The following is a 16,096-nucleotide window of genomic DNA, read 5'->3' as shown; positions in this document are numbered from 1 at the left end:
GCGTGCCGATTGGCCCTCCGCCACGTGCGGCTCGTGTTGCTTGGCGCGGGCGGCGGAGGCGCGGCGGCGGCCGGGGCGGGGTCCGGGGCGGGGTCCGGGGCGGGGTCCGGGCGGTGCGGACGGATTGACAGACAGACAGACAGACCGAGCGAGCGATCGATCCCAGAGGCTCCCGCCGTGGCCCCTCACGGGCTTCCCCCGGCCGGCCTGTCCCTCCCGACCTCAGAAGGAGCAGCGGGGGCGGGCACTCTTACCTCTAGGCTGTGCTTGCGGTCGGTAGCGACGCAGTGGGCGTTAATCCAGTGAAAGGCCGGGAAGGGCTTTCCCGGCGGGCGCCTCAGGCTGTGTCAGGCTGGCGGGGCAGCTGCAGCAGGCCCGGCTGGGCCTGGATCTGGCCCTCTCGTGCAAGTGTATGTATGGTATCGTTGCCCACATCAATGTCACAGTTTATTGGGATAAAAAAAATCAGTGTTGTAAAGAAGCCGGTCCTTTAGCAACATCGGTGGGAGCAGAGGAGTCTCAGTGCTTTGTGAAGCCGAGCCCTGGATATTCCATGGAAATGAAACATCAAATCATTGTAGGGAAGGGTGCTGGAGATGGGAGTCTGGCTTCAGCTGGGTTGCTGTTAATTGTTAGTGGTGAATTAGGTTTCAGTAAGTACTTAACAGGCAGGTATCTCTCAGGGAAAGAGAATATTTCAAACTCAGTGATTTTCTACAGAAAGATAAACTCTTGTCAGTCAGCCAGTTTTTTTTTCTTTTTGTCTGTCCACTATGCGGGCTGTAAGATTTCTTTCTCTTCACTTACATATTTATTCAGTATAAATAAATGTTGCATTGCAGCTTTCAACAGACACAGCTGGAGACTAGTCTAAGGAAGACACATGCCAAAGTGAGTCTCAATCCCCTGACACGCCTGCAAGAGGTAGAACACTGCATGGCAAAGCAGCACTTGCCACAGGCACACCACTGGGTTCCTCTGGCAAGACTCTTCAGCAGCTTGCGGGGAAGAGTTTTATCCCAGTCAGACAACTGTGCCTCAAAGGTGGGGAACAGTGACTATTTCTCTATGCATCGCTGTAATACATGAGTATGTTCCAATTTAACCAGCTTTAGGTTCAATCTCTGAGGAGGATCACGGTGTCTTTATGGGTGCCAGTATGTGTGTAATTTCACTGTATGCACCTTTCCCTTTTAAGCTGCCAACTCAGCGTAAGGGAGTTGTCCAGTTTGTAGTTTCTGGGTCATGGGTTTGTCATGTGCCTTATCTGTACTTTTCTTATGGGCTTTTTACAGCACTTTTATAGCGTTGCATTTTCTTTTATAGTTATTTTGGAAACAAACCAAGGATCCCATGAGGAAGCTGATGTCACAGCATTTTGTTCTGAAATCAGAACAGTGAGCTTAGGGACAGAAGGAGCTAGAGGGAAAGGAGTAATTCATTCAGTTTTAGGAGGTGTACTTTGTCTTCAAGACACTGGAAAAATAAGTTCAGGGAAAAAAGAAGCACCAGGACTGTTTCTTGGTCTCTACTAAAGGAAGAAACTACTTAAGCAAAATTGTTTATAAAGATAAAATTTACTTAAAATACTGCTGAAAAGACTGAAATTGCCATGCTTGAGTCAGAGGAGTAAACATCAGGAGTATTTTCTCAATTCTGCCACTGATTTGTTTAGTTACATTGGTTACCTTCAGTTTTCCAGTTTGTAAATAGAGGGGGTAATGATTGTTTAGGACAGGAGTTGTCCCCTGAATATGCTAAATACCACTACATGTGGCTTGTGCCTGCTGAGTCCCTTAGTTCTCGTGCAGGTTGAGGTAATAGTTCAGTTTGCCATGTTCTAGCAAGATACAAGTTAACCTGAAGTCAGCATGATCTCAGAAGCCAAGATTAAGCAACTACTTCCTTTGCCTGGTCTAAGGGGACTGTGTTCACATGCCAGTTCTTAAAATTGCTTTTTCATAGTGTCATGTGCCGCTTGCGTGACTCTAGGGGGTGAAGGAAGTTTAATATCTTAAAAAGCCTAAATACAGAAGGTTGCTTGTAATCCTAGCACTTGGTGCCTGGCTAAAATATCCAGCATGAAAGCTCTGCAGTGTAGACATGGATGGTCTCACCATGCACATAAGTCTTGAAATATTTTGGAGATATGTATGTTTAAATGCTTTGGCTGTATGTTTTCAGATGTGCTTGGTATAGATGATGAAGGAATGATGTGCAGCACTGAAGTTAATCCTGTTAATCCAGACTTTTGCTACGAGAAGCCTTTGCCATGTTCTACACTGCTGTAATCCGGGTTGGAGCAATGCAGGACATGGCAAAGGCTTCTCCTAGCAAAAGTCTCATGGGAAATCATTAGTAAAATCTTATGCCTTAAGTTGGTAGGCATCCAACAAGACTTCACAGCATGGTATTTCTGGACATGCTCCAAGAAGAAAACGATCCAAACAAGACCATTTGCTGATGAAAAAAGATCAGAGTTAAGTAGCAAATGTCTGTGTGACTGGGTGTTTGTGTATGTATTGCATAATGTATACCCAAATATTTATATTCTATATTGAAGTTACTCTCCTATTAATTCTTTCCCCTTTTCATATGTATAAGGGTAGCTAGTGAAACAACACAGTTGTTTTCACAGAGACATAGAAAGTACTGAAGGTAAACATGAAGGAAAAGTGCAGAAAGCCACGAAGGCATGTTAAAACATGAATCTAGTTAGAGCAGAGAACAATCAGTTCTGTTTTCTTCTTATGTTTAGTATCAAGTTTTGCGTAAGGCTAAGACATCTATCCAGAAGCTGGAGCAAACCTTGTGTTCTTTGCTGAAGATGAAAGGTAACTGTATGCAAGTATTTGCTTGGACAAAGAGCCCGGACTTGGTTTTTATGTATTAGTTAAATAGAGACAGCTGTACACAGCTGAGCCCATGAAAGCGTTGCAGCCAACTGTGGCTTTAGTTGTAGCAAAAAGCAAGGGATGGTGAAAAGTCTGTCACTAAGCACTGTGTCTCAGAAATACCCCTCTGACTCTCAGCCTTTCCTGCCCCTTCCCCAGTCTAGGTGAAGGAAGGAAACAAGCAATTCCTGCTGTCCCATGGCAGCAGGCTGTTCGAGCTGAGTCCCCTTGGCAGCTTCACCCCGGCAGGTGTGGGGCTTGGCATGGGTGCCCAGGCTGGATCCTTAGGCTCCCACTCAGAGCCTGCAGGAGCTGTGTGCTCCTCTGGCCGCAGCCGTATGGCACAGTGTGAGTCACAGCTGTCACCAGCACCCAGCCCTGAGAGAGCTTACACTGCCCAACAGCACACTGGGGTGTTAGCTAAAAGGATTTCCTAGGGCAGGAAATGGAAGCCTCTGGTAAAGAGTGCACTCTGATATAAATGGTTAAGAGAGGTGCTACAGTTTTGTTTTCTTTCAGCTTGGCACGGCCTGCTCTGTTACAGCCTGTGACACCTCGGTCACACTGGTCAGCAGGTACCGTCGGCACGGGTGGCAGCTCCTGCTGCGGGGCTTCACGCCCCCTACAACGTGCCTTCTGTGTAGTGCTGCTGGCCACTGCCTCCACTGGCAGCAGGCAGGACTAGGGGCTGACAGGATAGAGGCTTTGGTCATATTTTTTTGTCCCTTCAAGTGTCCAAATTCCTGTCAGCTAGAAAAAAAATGGCTATTCATGTGACTTGCACCTCCAGTAATTTGCATCTATTAGAAGTCTCAGTGCTTAAAATGAAAAACCTCATCTGAACCCACATCCTTGGATAACCCATAAAAGTGAGTCACAGGTAGAAAGAATAGTTTGACAGCAAAACTGAAGGGATAACAAGCAGTGAGGCTTGCTGAGGGGAGTTTGAGGCAAGCTTCCCCTTGTATGTGCTTGCATAAATGCAAAATTCATACTGCTTGTGAATCACAGCTTGGATGTCAGGGTTTTTTACTTGCAATTTATTCATTATAAGGTAATCAAAAAATACTGCATTGACTAGTGCATGCCAGACTTTGATTTGCTGGTTGTTTTCACCATCAGTTCTGTCAAATCAATTTTAGGAAGAAGGCATTGATTCTAAGTTCCTCAGTGTTCATAAACTCCCAGTAGTGCTAGTTACATTGTAGAAGAGACAAATGTTCCTTCTTTCACATCATTTTTGCCTAATGACAAGCTCTGCTTGTGAAGAACCAGTTGTTGGCAGTATTCTGCTTGGTTGGGGCTGAGGGTGAGAGAGAAGCCAAAAGTGCCATTGATGTGACAGTAACCTTTCTGCTGACAACAGCGAGCTGCAGTCTGGAGGATGGGAGCCCATCCAGCTTGGAGGAAGTCAGGGAGGAGTATGTCAGGAGGCAGTTCGGCAGTTCCAGGTAAGGGCTTATACCAGTCAAGAAAAGATGATAATACTTTGCACTTGCTTCCATCCCAGCATCTCTGAACTTCTTTGTCATTGCTACTGTATTTCCAAGCAGAGGTTTTTCATCATGAGGAGAGGATAAAGAGGTTTCACCTGGACAGCTGTAATCCCATTGAGTGCACAAAAATTCTAAGCATGTTGGTGGTCTCGTTTCCAGTCAGTGCTTGTATTTTCTTTCCCTTCTATGTAGCTGATCTCTGGCAAGGATTTCTCATTGCCTGCAGAGCAAAAGAAGGAGGAAAAAGCTGGCTTGGGAAGAATGGCTCTGGGCTTTGGAGTGACCATGACAAGGGCCTTATTAATCCAGTTAAGAAGTTGTTCATGTGGCTTTTTTCCCTTGTGTTCTTTCCAGCACTACATCAGCCTCAGAAGATGTGAGTGAAAGTGACTCTGCCATCTGGTATTTGCTTCAAGAATGTGAAAAACAAACACCAGAAGAATATGGGAAGCCAGAATTGATCCAGTTTTCAGACACTTTATCCCCAGATTTAGTGGAATTTGAACGGTAGGTGCACCCCACATAGCCTCAGGTTTTTAACTTGTTTGCATAATCACTGCATCCAGGCACTGCTGTCCATGCAGCCCTGCTGGAGCCTGCACCTGCCTTGCAGAAGCCTTGTGCCAGCAACTTTGGCCTTACTGGTGATGAAGCTGATCACTTCCTAAATCCCCACAGCTTGCACCATGAATGAACTCTCAGTGTTGTAGCAGTCCCCAGCTTTTCAGGCCTTGGTAGATCCCTGAGGATTTTTCACCCCTTAAGAAAAAGAAGAAAATTTCTTTCAAGTGTGTCAGTCTCTGTGTTGCCATGCTTTACCACTGTATCCCTGCAATGGGGCTAGATTTTAGGAGGGTAAGAATTGCTGCAGCAGATGAACTTGTCAGGAGTCTAACTGTATGTGTTCCAGGGAGGTGCAGGAACCAGAGTTAGGCACATTCTTTTCCCCACAGTGATGCTCATCCTTCCTCTAATGTCATTGTTATGAGGAGCTTGAACACTGTTGCCCCTTCCAGAAACAGACCCTTAGCTCCTTGGCAGCTTGGATTACTTTTTTAGTGGGATCAGAGTAGGGTAAGGCTGGATTCAACCAAGGAAGAGCTTGTAGTCCTCAGCCTCTGGGCTGCAGAATAGAGGTTGTCTGGAATACCAGAAGGCATTCTGCAACAATGCAAACATGTCTGCAACGCTGGGGAGGAGGGGAACCTAAACACTTGCATGTGTGTTACGCTTAGCGCTAGTGGGTGTGAGTCTGTAAACCCTTTAAGCTCCTAAATGCCTGATGCAGGACCTAAAAGTCAAAGACCACCATTCTCATGTCAGTTGTCCATGTATTTTAGTTGGAAGTCGTAATGGTAAAATTACTGGGGTTTTTCCAGTTACTGATATCTTAAAACTGAGTACATTATACTCCCATGTTCTTCCCCTTCCTGTCAGACACCGCTAGAAGGTAATTAGAGGTTCTATCCTGCATTTCCAACAGGATAAACGACTATTTGATTGTAAAGATATGAGAAATAGATGCATGTGTAATCTATTTTGTACCATCAAGCAGTCCGTTTCACCCTAACCATTCCAGAGTTAAGAACACGCAGTGCAGGAGAATCCAGAGCTGCAGCTAGCATCCTCTTCCATGGCATCACCGCTGTAGCCAAAAACTTCTGCGGTTCCTTCTTCTCTTTTGCTTTGAACTGCTGTGTATTTCTAAAAACGCATTGGATCATCGGGTTTTTCCTCAAAAAGAGAGTGCAGCTGGACCAGCAGATGGCACCAGCTTCCCACTCCTGTTCCTGCTTTTGCTCCTGTTAGAATTGGAGGTGGCTGTAGTTAAGGTATCGTTTAGAAGACCTTGAAATGTGCTGAACCAAGATTTTCAGGATTAGAAAAATCTGCTTCATCAAAGAGTGCACGACAGAGCCATAAACACCTGACTTTCACGTTCTTTACTGACAAGGTAGACCAGGGCCTGTACCGTGGAGACTCTGGCACTTACCCTATAGTCCTAGGGCAGATTGCATTTGGTTTATAGCTAATTCTTGTCAAAAAATTACCTTTTATAGCAGGCATAAAACGAAAGGGACTCTTCAGCAAAGAAAGCAACAGCCTTTTGATGATCATTTAATCACATGATTTGGGAAGCATCAGAAATGCTTTGAGCTTCTACTGACTGGGTTTTTTTCCCATGTCCAGCAGCAGGAGCTACATTGGTAGGACTTCACAGTACTCTGTCCAGTGCAAAATGTGGTTGCCTCCTTCCATCTGGGAAGGAAATAGTTGCTTCAAGCTTAATTTCTTTAGCAGAGCAGTCTAATGGTGATTCATGTTCTGCTTGAGAAATTCCAGGTCTTTTGTTTGGAGCTGGACATACAGAAACCTTAGTGAGTGCAGTACCTTACATGAGAACACTTATTCCCCTTCTGGTATTTTGTCTCCAGCAGTGGTGGAAAATACTCCTGAGTGTGGAAACTGGGGTTTAAACAGGTTTATGCTTGCCTACAAAGTTATATTTTCAATATTGGTTTGCTGGAACAAATATTTACAAATAAAAAAGAAAAGAATGAACTCTTTTGAGTTGCCTTCTCATGCAATACTGTTCAGTTAATCAGGAAATGTGCTCATTTGGGACATCTTCCAAGGAATCATTTTGAGCCCAAACATAGTACCAATGACTGCTGTTTATGGAACTCTTGGTTTGTACTCCTTTGATCTTTTTATTTTCATCTGAGACTCTCTAAGCATTTAATTAATGTAAAATAACCTTCAGTGCTGCTTTCTGAAGTAGACATTATTATCCTTGATTCACTGTGCCGCACAGTGCTAACAGAAGCAGCAGGTTTGTCCTGAGATTTAGCCACTGGGTTGAAATTATGAGCCCTGTGTTCCACCACCAGTTTCACTACAGACTGCATAGAAGTCAGTCCTAGGGATGTGTTTCCTTAGATGTAAAATGGGGGAAACTGAGCGTCCATGCTTAAGTCAGAGCATCCAGACCTAGGGTAGTGTCCTTCTGTCTGCATGTATAGCACCTAGTGCATCAGGATATGACCTCAGCCAGGGCTTTAAAGCGTAGTGCGATGCCAGTAAATGTATAAAAAGGGACTTTCAGTGCAAAATGCTCAGGATACAGAGGCAAGTAACTGAAAAATTATTAAATTCCAGTATGAGGTTTGCCTGTGCGACCAGTACAACCTGCAGTGCCTGGAGCTTCTGTTGTGAGGCAGTCCTGCTGAGGCTGAGGCTGAAGCTGGAGCCTGGTTTCAGGTGCAATCTTCAGCAGTGTTGGGCATCACTCAGTAATTGTATGAAGTCTTGGAGGCAGAGTCAGTGAAGTAGTTATGGATCAGAGCCACTTCCCAGTGTCCTGCTGATTTTCAGTAGATGGCTGCCTTATAGCCTGCTCTTAAGAGATGCTCCCTTTCCTTTCCTTCCAGATACCTGTATTTTTATAAGCACACAGTGGACCTGCTGATAGAGCATGGAATTGTTTGCACCGGAGAGGTGCCTCTTCCTGAGGTCTCCACAGCTATTTCCCATCTCTGGCAAGAGCTTTCTGAAGAGAGCAGGGACAGCATCTTGCAGTACTGTAGCCAGAGAGATTTCTTCATGGATCCCAAGGCTGTTTGCCCAGAGCCTGCTTGCACTGAAGGTAGTGTGAGGGACAGCGGAGGTAACAGTGAGGAAGCCAGTGGTTCCTCAGTCTCCACGCCAGAGGAAGTAAGTGCTCAGCAACATTCATAGTCTGCCTCTGAAACTCCAAGCCTTCAGAAGCCAATTGGCTCTGCAGCTTTTAATTGCAAACATAGGGCAGTGGTAACTAAGCTTTCCCAAGACAACTGTTCTGCATGAATGCATACATGGAGACAATAAGCAGTCTTTGCGTAAATGTCTGCAGCAAAATTTATCTTGGTAAGATACCTAGCAAGATAAGATAGTAAGATAGGAGAAGATAGCTAGCAAGCTACAGTAGTGCAGTGTAGTAATCCTGCTGGTCTCCACTGACTTGCGGAGTTTCTGTGCCAAGTAACAGTGAAATTTGCTTGTACCTTGCTCCAGGGACAGGAAGCAAGAACAAGAATTATACAGTTACTGTGCTCTGCAAACTCTCCAAAGAGCACAGATGATCTAAATCCAGAAGGAATACCTAGTTTGCCAAAGCCTGCTGTGTTTTGGGTTGGGTGGGGTTTTTTCATCAAAGCACTTGGTAGCAAAGAGAAAGTATTTTTAGACCAGTCCCAGTGGTACAGGGCCAATGACTGCCTGTACCATGCACTTCTGCAGAGCAGAAGTCAGTGACTGAATAGACCAAGGCATTTATTAATAAGAGATTGATTAAAGAACAGCCAACTCTATAAATGGTTCCTGGAGCACTGATTGCTGAAGGAACGAGCTGCTCGAAGAGGTATGTGTAATTTCATTAGCTGCAAGAAAGGGACAGATGTTTACTTTTAGCATATAAGTAAATTGCATTGACAAGTTCTTTTTGGGTCACAGGACACAGCTCATACTGCTCATCACCTTAGGAGATGTCATGGGAATGTTCCACGTACGGTACTTTCTGGCACAGCAAGTGTGTGAACTGCATTATGGCAGAGTGAACTAATGAGTTTAGTGGTCTAGCACAAGGAGCATCCAAACTCCTTTGTAAACTGGAATTTGGAGAAACTGGCTGGTACAGCTGAGATCTCCAGCCATAAGCAGCAGTCCACAGTCAAGTCTCTAAAGCACCGACGCAATTCGTGGGTTTTACTGATTTTCTGGGAAATGTAATGTGGAGCCTAATTCCTAGAGGTTGAAACACAGGCTTAAGGGAGTGGACTGACCTTGTGTTCCCAGTCATGAAATACAGTTATTCCACATTATTCCTGTCTCCACAAAATCTCTTGGTTTACTCTAGCTGCAAACATACCTGTTAAATGTAAAGAAAGAGTATCATGCTTTTAAAGACTTCATTATTAAAAGTTATGCCGTGGGTAAAACTTTTAGGTGGCTGGATATGCTGACATCTGAAGTGATTTCTCTGCTAGGTGATGTTTGAAGATGCGTTTGATGTTGCTGCTGGTTTCCTCGACAGAAGCAAGACTCAGGGCATGTCCAGCCAGAGGTAAATTACAAACTGCCCCCTTTTGGCAGACACAGCACGTTAATAGCTCACTTCAGTACTCCACGACAAGTACTCTGTGGAGTAAGACAATAGTCCAGCTCTCTTTTTTAATAAATGGTCAGAGTAGCAGCCTCCAGCAACTGTGCTCACAATAATACTTCCTTTTCAGGTGTAGAAGTGAAATGACTAATGGTCATTTACAGCAGAATCAGTAAGAATCACTTATTAAGAGCAGCCCATCACTTCAGGATAACTGAGGTCCTTCTGATTTTCTTTGCTACTCTGCACAGCTTTCTGTCTTTTCAACTTACAATACTCATGTTTTCCTTTTCTCTCTGTCACTTACCAGGCCTGTGAGGACCAAGAGGCATTCTGTGGATGAAATCAGCTAATCATAAACTGTACTCTCACTTAGTGAGACAGAAATGATAATTTGTCAACATTTTCTCCCTTGTCTTTTTTAAGTACCCTAATTCAGTCACGTGGAGGCGATCAGGGTAAAGTGTGGTTGACCTGAACAGTAATACCAAAGAAACACAGGACCTGCTAAATAACACCTCTTTCCTCTTCAGTTCAGATGAGTTACCTGGAAGAGAACATGTCAAATACAAAGCTGGCACTGCCTTTGATTTTTTCCAGTAGACCAAAGAACAAAAAGGGTTGTTTTCCTCAAGAGGAAAATCACATTATGATTCCTCTTTTATGTATTCTTTCTACTTAGTCTTTGTTAGGATTGTTTCTCTTTGCAAATAGTGTTTTTAATCTGTGGGGTTTTAATCCCATTTTCTACTTACTTTTCAACATTTAGAGTAATCTTTAATGTGACTCTCTTCCTTTTGCCACCATTCCAGGTTGCACTTCCAGAAGAGAATGAATCAAAATAAGGTTGTTTTGGCTGTTGATCAGAATATACTTGAATGGATGAAAAAGCTTAACAGATATTTATTTATTAAATAGTATTTATTAGGTCATAATTTCCATTTGTTTTTAAAATAAGATTAAGTATTTCTTAATATTGCAGAGTATTACAATAATCTTTACAGTCTGTCTTAGGTCCCAAACCAGTTTAGTATTTCAGTAGTCAACATTTATTGTTTTCTCTTCCTTGCCTATTGTCCTGCACCTTGTAATTCTGGACAGAGGTGTGATGGCAGAACTTTGTAAAATCCCAGGAAGAATGCAGAGGTGAGGTCCAGAATGAAAAGCTTATCTTTGTGCCACAGTTACCTGAGAACAAACCTGCCAGTTACAGCTAACATGTCATTACATGAACACAGGTTACTGAACTCACTCAAAAACTTTACAGAAGAAGTCAAAGCTGTTCCTCTGAACAACCCTACCAAATACACTCCCAAATAACCATTGGTGCTGTCTGTTTTAATGGATATTTACTTTTCCTCAAAACAGTGTTACTGTAGCTGTCAGGTTTCAGTGGATCTCCTTGTTGTGACACCAGTTGCTTGTTTTTCTGTTCTCTGTTCTTATACATCTGCCTTGCACTTGGCAAACAGTATCTCATCAATACATCCATCACCTCTCCTCCCGGTCTTGCTTGGCTGTTTTCTTTATTATCAGAACCATCTCGAAAACAATTTGATTTTTTTTTTTTAATTTATAAGTAAAATATGGAGGAGAGAAAGTAAGGAGAAGGGAACAGGAAATTAAATACAGTATCTGATTCCATTTTCAGTTCAGCATTTGCAAGCTGCACTTCTGAAAATCCAGAGGATCACCAGAGACTCTATCTGCAGGTCACTGACTTCCTAAAACACCTCTTCTTTGCTAATACACAGTTTTGCCAGGTAAGCCTTGCCAAAGGATTCCTTAAAGAAGGAGCAGTGTATTTCAGGAGCAAGCAATGTCAGAGAGGGATTTTTGTATTCAATGCTTCTGATCATATCATCCAGAATGATTACAAATAAGAACTTGGGGTTCGTAATTTCAGATGTGTCATTCTAAAATGCCAGTAGGATTGCCTTTGTAAGAGGCAAACTGAGTGAATACTGCTTTGAATATTATTCAAAATGGCAAATGACATAAGGAATTTACATTTTTTTTTATTATTATCGTTTGCATGAAAGTTCCTTGTGGAAAAGCTTGAGTGATCTCCTCTGAGCAGCTAAAGCTCACTTTCCAGTTCTCCATCAATCCTCAGCTGCTTCATTCTGAGCTCAATAGAACCACCTTCTGCTTGTCTGGGTGCCAGGTTCCCTGCCCTGAGCCCTCCACTGGCAGGCCCTAGAAGCAGGATACTCATGATCTTGAAAGAGCTGATGAAAAGTTCCTGAGCTTCCTCTTAACCTCAGCCTACTGTTGCAAGTTTGCTGAGCCAGAAGTCTTTGTGCTTGCATTGTTTGTCCTCCCCTTCTTGTCTCCCTGCCAAGGAGGTGGCTCAGAGCTTGCCTGTGGGTGAAGAACAGAAAGGGAGATACCCCTCAGGCAGAGCGTGCTTGGTTTGGTTCAGAGTCAGTGGTACCTCCACAGCAGCCACTGGTTTGCTGGTTTCTATTGCCTAGCTCCTAGCTCCCACCTGTCTCTGGTACTTGAACAGATGCTCCTTTGAAGGAAAATAGGTTTGTGGTGAGGGGTAGTTGTGACAGAAAACAAAGCAGAAACTAGTGTTGCACCACTGTCTGAATCTATCACATAGAAACTGCTGCATGCCATTTGGTTCCCCCATCTTGGAGATAGTAGCACTAAAGGAGGTGCAGAGAATGGCAGCAAGCACAGGAAAAGGCATTAAATAGAAACTGTTAAGAGTAGGACTTTTCTACAAAAAAAGACTGAGGGGTACTGCAAGACCATTTTATTCCTACATGGTGTGGATTTGGTACACAGAATGATTACTCATTGTGTCTAACACCAGAAGAACTAGAAAGCACTAAATAAAATGAAAAAAACAACATGGTAAAGATATTTACATGTACAAATTACCATATTTAAACTCCAGGGTCATCAATCCATGGACAATTACTAAACCTGAAAGTCCAGATTCAATTTCCAGTACAGGAGGACCTCACAGCACAGTTTGCTATAATGTAGGAGCATTTATTGTAAAACTGAGCACACTGTGTGCCCAATTCTTGCACTTTTTTCTAAACTTCACCTGTTGACTGTTGTCAGAGACCAGGCACTGATCTCCACAGTCCTTTGGTCCATGAATAGCTCTGTTCTATGTAAGAGCAGAGCTCTTCTTGTGTTTATGTAAATGACCATGAACTGAGCAGGCCTAGAAAAGAAAGAAAATCTTTAGGCAAGATATAGCATTTTCTGGTTTTAAATTTCTTTTGTGAGTGTCAGACCTGGCATGGTCTCATCTTGTCCTTCTGCTTGGGGCTGCCTCGTTATATGTGAGCCCAAGTCCATCTCCCAGCTCCCAGATGAGGTGGTATGGGAAGAGGTGGTGTCTCTGTCAAGCTTTAAAGAGGCACATTTAAAACAAGACTAGGAGAATGGCAGTGATGGGAAGAAAAGCAGCAAAAGAACCCAAAGTACTGCAAATTGGCAGTTGAGTGTACTGTGTGGATCCAAAAGGAAATAAAAAGCTGCACACATTTGTTTTACACAGGAACTTTTAGTTGTCTGTGATAAGACAATAAAAAGGGAGTTTGAGCAGAAATCACCCAGGCTAGATAATGTGAAGGTCACAATCTGTTTTGATTTAGAGTGCAGTACTGCACATCTAGACAGTGCTGCCAAGAGGCAAAAAAAAAAGGCAAAAAGAAAATATGACTGACAAGATATTTTTTGTTTTGAGAGCAGAAATTCGGATCCATCTCAAAGCAAACAGATTGAGACAGTTATGAAAGTGGTTGCAGAGCAGGGATAGAAGATGTTCCAGCTAGCTTGAAACACACCAACTCAGGCAGCAGCAGAGAGATCAGTATAGGCTACTCACCTTACCCCAGATTTTGGGCTGCTCAGAGCATCAGAGACTCCTGGACTTGACAGGGAAAGGAACCTGTCCTGCTTACCTTATGGGTATGACTGAACCTCTGCAGACCATTCCCCTTCCCTTGACGTGGTACCTGTGCTGGTGCTATGCTAGCACAGGAGTTTGGGAAGTGCTGGGATAAATTATCCCAAGGATAAAGCAGTGTCCCAGGACACTGTGCACACACCTTGTAGAAGATACAGAGGTGGGTAGCAAGTACAGTAAGTACCAAGGTAAGGCGTGTGATGTGCACCTGACTGAAATACAAAAGGCAGCCCATGGTCTCCTTTCATCTGCAGCGCTGATGAGGTGATGGATTTCATTGCTGGTCATTCGTGCCAGTGCCCTGTTCTGTCATTTCTGGTTAAGTGTCCAGGTACAAACTGCAGCTGCTGCTGTTGGATTGTGGATGGTCCCTGTTTCATAGTCACAGAGCTACTGAGCACAGCTCCTCTTGAGCCGCTGCCCTGGCTCTCAAGGCTGCCAATGGCATGCCCCTCGCTGGAATAAAAAGCTTCAGAAAAACTCACGCAAGAAGAGGAGGGGAGAAATGATTTGGACAAGGAAAGGGAGAGCTCTTAAAAAGGCAGTGACCCCAAAATGAGAACGGGAGCATGCTTCTATGGTACATGATAAAGAAATATTTCTGAGCATGAGATTAGTTAAGCAATCTCGTAATTTTTCAAGAGCTGTTGTCTTAAGGTCACATCATGAGAGAAGCTTAGCAGCAAAGGCAGTAAAGGATTCATTTAGACTGAGATCCAAAGTTTTTACCTCAATGAAACTCAATGAGGTTTTTTTCCTAAATAGTGCTGAGCACCTTTGTGTCTTCAAAGGCACACTTTCTTTTGAAATTATGGATTTTAGATGAGTCACTTAACAAGCAAGTGGTATTTAGTGCTCCTTAAGCTATACATTTTTAAACAGCACCTATTTTTAAAAGCAGTATTTCACTGAAGAGTCTTGCATCAATGTGGAAGGTGGACTAGATGGACTGCAGGCATGAACACTTTCACCTTCTAGACTTGGATTTCTCAAGAGCCACTTATTCTCTGTAAACTGGTGAAAGAGAAGACCATTTCCTTCTGTTGTTAAAAGTGGAACAAAGCCTGAAGTAGGTAGAAGTTAAGGCCTCAAGGAAGCTCTCATACCTTCATAGCCTGTTTTGTGACATACTTGCTACCACAGTCAGTAACAGCTGTCTAGATGATGTAAATAGACACAGGGTGGAGCCATGTGGTTTTAGAAGGAAACTGGCAGAAAATTTGAGCCATTCTTCATCAGGCCCTCAGGCACTTATCAAATGCTGGTGGTTGATTCAGAGAGGAGGGAGGGCTCATGGTGCATTTGCTGGCACATCAGCTCTTGATCAACTCACTGCGTATTTGAAATTCAATGAACTCCTCTGTTTTTTAATCCTGCTCGACTTTGGGGGGGCTTTCAGGAAGAAGATCTTCACTATGATCATGAGACCGTGATGCTGCGGTGCACTGAGACCTTTGATGATGAAGATTTCTAAACAGTATCTCCACTAATGTTTTGCCAAGCACTGCCAGGTGCACCGGGCATATGAGGAAGCTTCACCTCTTTCAGTGAGCTACCTCTCTAAGCAGAGTGTGGAGACAGTGTTGAACTGGTTTGTTACCATTGACTTCTCCTTCCCTCATTAGTACTTCTTGATATATCAGTTGAGTAATTTATACTTTTTAAAGGTTTCAAAGGTCTTAGATATTTATTAATAAATGTTTTTACCCATTGCTATTTAATGTTTAGCCTCACTTCACAGAGAAACTGGGGCATGTACAGTTAAGTGACCTTGCCTAGCATAAGCTGTGGGAAGAGCAGCCAGGAGGCCAGATCAGTGGCAGTCTGCACACTCCCATAGGATGCAGGTCTCAAACTGCAACCTGCAAATCACCTCCTGGCAGTGATTACTTTTCTGGTGCAATTTTTCATCTTGGGCTGACAAGGAAAGAGAGATTTTCTCACAGAGAGTGGGATGAGGCTCTTCGATCTCTTTATGAGGACAGCAGCAGTGAGCACCCACTCCCCAGTCACCCAGGAAAGTGCAGGCACAGTAATACACTTTGGATTATTTGCTTTTGTGAAGTGTGTAAAGCCAAGTGATCAGCCCTGTGCTCTTCTTCCACATCTAATTCTCGGATGAGTAGCGATGCTCAGATAGTGTCTTGGAATTAAAAGTGCTGTGAAATTGAATAAAGTCCTTCACCTCTCTGAGTTATCATTAAAGGCTCTCTGCAGACTTGAACAAACTGTGTTCTGATAGTGGGTATGTTGAGGTCATGCTACCAGCCATCACAAACAGAAAGGATGGAAGTTTTATTTTAAAACCTAAACTAAATCTGGCATGCCTAGGTATCCATCTTCAGCAGTCAGCTTTCAGACTGAATCCAAGAGGCCTGGACTGTGGCCCAGCATTGCCTTGGTGCATAAAAGCATGATACATTCAGGCAAAAACACGTGGAGCCGAGTACCAAAGTACAAGGGAAAAATAAACACTACAGAGCCCTTTCTGTAGTTGAGGCTGTGGTAGCACTCCCAGATGAATGTTTGCCAGGCTGCTGTGTTTGAAAGTGGGGGTGCAGGAGTCTTGTTTGGGTTTAAGAGCCCTTCAGAGTTCTCCAGGGTTGCCATTCCCTGGCCTTTCCAG

General features: G+C 43.7%; 1 protein-coding gene across 1 annotated transcript; it reads left to right on the top strand.

Moving 5' to 3' along the window:
- The first annotated feature begins 308 nt into the window (after positions 1 to 308).
- STRA8 (stimulated by retinoic acid 8) lies at positions 309 to 15,672 on the top strand. The gene is made up of 9 exons (XM_069001134.1): positions 309 to 410; positions 843 to 1,044; positions 2,759 to 2,834; positions 4,261 to 4,345; positions 4,745 to 4,897; positions 7,822 to 8,104; positions 9,415 to 9,491; positions 11,182 to 11,293; positions 14,870 to 15,672. The coding sequence occupies exons 2-9, from the start codon at positions 937 to 939 to the stop codon at positions 14,942 to 14,944; spliced, it is 969 nt and encodes a 322-aa protein (XP_068857235.1). The 5' UTR covers positions 309 to 410; positions 843 to 936; the 3' UTR covers positions 14,945 to 15,672.
- The last annotated feature ends 424 nt before the right edge of the window (positions 15,673 to 16,096 follow it).

This window comes from Aphelocoma coerulescens, chromosome 1A, assembly GCF_041296385.1.
Source record: "Aphelocoma coerulescens isolate FSJ_1873_10779 chromosome 1A, UR_Acoe_1.0, whole genome shotgun sequence".
Classification (NCBI taxonomy): domain Eukaryota; kingdom Metazoa; phylum Chordata; class Aves; order Passeriformes; family Corvidae; genus Aphelocoma; species Aphelocoma coerulescens.
The sequence above is the reverse complement of the archived record's forward strand: the minus strand, read 5'-3'. Positions and strand labels throughout refer to the sequence as shown.